Source organism: Hoplias malabaricus, chromosome 16, assembly GCF_029633855.1.
Source record: "Hoplias malabaricus isolate fHopMal1 chromosome 16, fHopMal1.hap1, whole genome shotgun sequence".
In the NCBI taxonomy this organism is placed as follows: Eukaryota; Metazoa; Chordata; class Actinopteri; order Characiformes; family Erythrinidae; genus Hoplias; species Hoplias malabaricus.
Window position 1 is genome coordinate 685014 of NC_089815.1, and position 4877 is coordinate 689890.

The 4877-nt window shown below is 44.2% G+C and overlaps 1 protein-coding gene across 1 annotated transcript in view; it reads left to right on the forward strand.

Moving 5' to 3' along the window:
* The first annotated feature begins 2764 nt into the window (after positions 1 to 2764).
* The window catches only part of minar1 (membrane integral NOTCH2 associated receptor 1), a 21038-nt gene continuing 18925 nt past the window's right edge, over positions 2765 to 4877 (forward strand). Inside the window, exons 1-2 of the mRNA XM_066648163.1 lie at positions 2765 to 2920; positions 3378 to 4877. The exon at positions 3378 to 4877 is cut by the window's right edge and continues 786 nt beyond it. Coding sequence (XP_066504260.1) covers positions 3417 to 4877 — 1461 coding nt within the window. The 5' untranslated portion in view covers positions 2765 to 2920; positions 3378 to 3416. The remainder of the gene's footprint in view (positions 2921 to 3377) is intronic.

Consider the following 4877-nt stretch of genomic DNA (forward strand, 5'->3'; position numbering starts at 1 on the left):
TCCAATGGTTCAAACACTGTGTCCTGAAGGCGGTGCCGTGTATCAGGACGACAACGCACCAATACACACAGCGAGACTGGTGAAAGACTGGTTTGATGAACATGAAAGTGAAGTTGAACATTTCCCATGGCCTGCACAGTCACCAGATCTAAATATTATTGAGCCACTTTGGGGTGTTTTGGAGGAGCGAGTCAGGAAACGTTTTCCTCCACCAGCATCACGTAGAGACCTGGCCACTATCCTGCAAGAAGAATGGCTTCAAATCCCTCTGACCACTGTGCAGGACTTGTGTATGTCATTCCCAAGACCAACTGACGCTGTATCGGCCGCAAAAGGAGGCCCTACACCACACTAATACATTACTGTGGTCTAAAACCAGGTGTTTCACTTTCATTGTCCAACCCCTGTATATTGGCACGCTGGAGTGTAAGACTAGTTTAAAATGATTTAAAACACAAAATACCATTATAGTAAACAGAAATAAACTCCAAGAGAGCCTCTCTCTAGAACGGTATTCAAGACAGGCACTGGTAAACCTGTTCCTGAAGTCCACTTAGTGGATATTCTGCTGGCATGTCAGAAATGAACTAGTACAAACATTTTATCTTCTGGTATAAATCTGCTGAAAGAGGAGTCCCGGTGCATGCACATTCATGCGGTGCAGAGTCTAATAAATCAGAGCTCTCTCTATTGCTGTAGAAAAGGCTTTCTGACCTGTTGAAGGTGCTATGTTTGTTTCAGAGTGAGTGCGAGAGATTATTCAGAGCAGAGTTTAGAGCAGTCAAAGCTGCCTCCTGTTGTGTTAATCAGAGGAAAGGTAAACATGGGCAATATGTTCATTATATTCATGTTCCCGTGTTCTGTTGTTCCCCAACAAAATAAACATAATGTCTGACTTCATCATTACACCACGGACATGGTGGCCACTCGGGTCGCTCTGAAAGTAATATTTTAAAACTATTTTACATATTCCAGCTTCCATGAGAGGTCCCAGCTCTTAGAGTTATAATCTCACGTGAATTGTACGTGTTAAAATTAGTAATATAATATAATAATCAAATTCATGGAGATTTTTTGAGTGATAAATAATGTATGTTCTTGTATTCGGCACTAATCCCCTCTATGTATTTTGGTGTTTGAGCAGCTTAAATTTTGATGAAGTCCTTTACAGCTAAGAGCGTCCATTTTGCAGGGCCTTGATGAGGAGGACGAGCCGATGTCCTAATCAGCGTGGCGTGCTGACTGTGCAGTCCAGAAGCTAAATGTCAGACGACTCAGCTGATTCATGTGTCCTCATTACTTGGCCCAAAAGGAGGGGAAAATGTTCCCTGTGGTTTTAAATTTCTTATAAACTTCTCTAATTGGTGGCATTATCAGAAGTTCGGTACAACAGCCGTCAGAAACTTTAAATTGAGCTCCCCATCCTCAGCCTGAGCTCGCATTAACCCTCTAATCCCCAAACCCATCTCCAGGTGCCACCAACCAAATCCTGAACGACTACCAGCCACAGATATGATATTGATTTGTGGGGTGTGACATCTTCCAAGAAATGATAGCTCGCGGGGAGCAGATCTTGAACCTGTATTGATGCTGATGGGGCAAATATAAATGGATGGGCAGGACACTTCAGTGCCCATAAAACTACCATAAATTGTATGAGCAAAATAAGTCATAGCAGAAGGTTTGGGAATCTGCTGAGAAACATTTGCATAATAACTTAAAAACGTTTTTTTTTTTTGGCAGATGGTCATTTCCAGATGAAGGACAACTATCATTAAGCTGTATATGATGTAGAAAGTGAAAACTGTATGTAATACCTTCCTCAGCCCATACAGTAAATATATGGAGACTAATCTTCAGCATCAAGTTCATTTGAATGATTTTACATACATTATTTAACACACATCTGCCTACAGTAGTTTAGCTCCAGTTATGCTGAAGTTTTAAAGAGTGATCCCATAAAAGAATAGGTGTATACTTAAAAAACTATAAAAAAAAATATCCATATACTGTATGTATATAATATTGTGATAAAGTATTATATAATAATTTCATTTCAAAATATAAATTGTGTATTTTATATGGTCTACATTGAATGTATCATATTCCAAGTCGTTTTCTGGTTGTACATTTGATCAATAAAAGCCCATAGCTCATAAATAATCCGTTTACAAGTATTCAACCCTTGGCCAGCTGTTTTGTAACTGTGGTTTGTAAATTAACCTCCATTAATGAGAGTAATAGTCATTAATAAAAGTACAGGATGTGTGCCACAGCATTTGTAATAAATTAGGCACAGGTTTAATATTAATGCATTAAACCTGTTGATGGATTTGACTCCATTCAAATATGCACATCATTTCCAAGTGAATAAGTATATTAAACCACCCAGTTGTTGCCAAAAGGCTGTGTTTTCACTGTAGCTCTGGGGCAATAATCATGGGGAACAGTTGCCATGCAATTAAAACCAGAACTGAACTGACTGTGTGCTTTAGGAGGAGTGCATTACCCTCAGATTGATTTCTGCCTACACTCGCGTGTCTCGGTATGTTAAGGTGTGATTACGTCATTCGAGGTGGAAACAAAGCCCTCCCTCCTCTTTCCCTTCATCACCCCCCCACCCCCACCCACCCATGCCTACCCACTCCCCTCCCCTCCCCTCCCGCCCTCCCCCTAACACAGAGCGAGCAGGACTCTGGAGAGCAAAAGCAAACGAGCAGCTTTGGAACGGCGAGCCAGAGCTGAAGGATGTGCACGGCTGGAGTGGAGTGGTTCCCCGTTATTTATTGCCTTTGCACTGCAGGAATGTGGACGGATGAGATGCATGCAGGAACGACAAGCCACACACACCAGCCTGCGCCTCGCTGACTGTCACTCAGTTCCTCTGATCCGGAGGACGCCAGATGGGATCGTGAAATAGGTGTGTTCGTTTTCTCTCTTAGTTCACTTGGGATCAAATGGACTTGCTCAGAAATGTGGCTTTGAAACCTTTAAAAAATCTGCTCTAATTCAGAGTTGCAGAATCCAGTCTCTGAGGACTGCTACTGTATTTACCTCTGCAGTCTGCCCGCCTGCAATCCTAACTCCAGTTATTTCTTCAGATACCCATCATTTGAATCTTGTGCTTCACTCCATATATGCATTTCTCTCTTTGCAGTCACGTGTTTTCAATACAGAGCCTGTTTCTAGTTTGGCCGGTGTGTTATTGTTCTTAGGATGTGTGCTTTTATTCCACAGCATGCTTTAAAATCATCCCAACGGTTCCTTCTTAAAATCTGATTTGTAGAATTTGAAAAAAAAAGGGTTAATTGATGCCTAGATTACATCTTTCTGCAGGAAGCCGTACAACCACTAATATTCAGTCTCGCCCCATGCAGGTTATCATCTCTTAGATAAGAATCGGAGCGGCCACAGTAATGGATGCAGTGCCAGAGTATTCCCTTTTCCTCGTCCGGATTTTGGAGGAACTAGACACAAAGTACAGCACTGTGTCTTACCAGGATCTGTGCAAATCCCTATGCGCCCGTTTTGACCTGGTCCACCTGGCAAAGCTGAGGAGCCTGCTGTTCTACACAGCATGTTTGGACCCAAGTTTCCCTGCAACTCTCTTTAAGGACAAGATGAGGTGCTCTGTAGAGGACCAGCAGTCCAAGAAGCTTATGGTAGCTGCGGATATTGTCACCATGTTCAACCTCATCCAGATGAACGGTGGCATTGCCAAAGACAAGCTCCCAATGAGTCACAGACCCAAGTTTCATAAGAACCAGTCCTTCGAGTCCTGCAGGTCTGATACGGATGTCTACAAGTACAACGACTGTGAAAGGGTGTATGACTTCCCAGACAGAAGGGGTCATCATGTGCGGACGTCACCCTGCCCCAAATCGGAGTGCAACAACTGTCAGCCATTTATGCCAACCTCAGACCCCAATTTCCTCCTGGGAGTCAGCAAGGATTTAAAATGTAGAGCAGCATCGCTGGATAAATTGCAGCATCTGCCTCAGTATGCCAGTGCTAGTCCACCACCATGTGAGATGCAGAGCACCTACTTCCCCATGGATATTGACAGTGAATCCACCACTGACCAGGACTCGCTGCACATCAACCCAAACGGCAAGGAGGTGTTCCTGCCCAACTCAGAGCCTTTCACTGTGCACTCTTGTGTGCAAAAGCGGAATATCTTCAAGGAAGACTTTCACAACCTTGTTGCCTTTTCACCCCACGTGATCTCCAAGGAGTCTAAACCCAGCACCAGAGGCAGTGGAGAGAGCTATCACAGGAGAGAGCTGCACAAGCCACCCACCTTCTTCAATCACAGCTTCGAGCTGCCGTACAGCAACCCTTACTTTGAACCCGTCAGCTCACCCATTCAGAGTAAGAGTCGAGTGAAGCACGAGAGTCTTGACGACTTGCAGGCATCCACGTATTTTGGACCCACGACAGTCACGGAGTGCGTGAACATGAGAAGGACTACGGGGAAGCAGGGCAGGCAGCCGGCTTGGCCCGTCAAGAGTTTGAGCTTAAACACAGAGGAGGGCCCTGATTTTGAGAGGTCCTTCTTAAACAACAAGGTGCCAAAGGACAATCACCGCCATAACATCAGCAACATGGACAACGAACAACACTTTCAATGTGCCAAAGAGAAGTCTACTGCTTCTCCTGCTGGCTTCTCCAAGAAGGCCAATGGACCAAAGATGAAGGAGATGGCCTCGGTTGCTTGTGGTCCAAGTGTTGAAAAGAGAGAAGGTGGGAAGAGGTTCAAGGACAAAAGTATCAACTGCCCATCTATCCAGACTGCGAGCATAGACAATGGGCTTAGTGTAGGGACCCAGACAGAGAAATCTGAAAAGAGGAAGCTGAAAGACTACAGTATCCAAAAC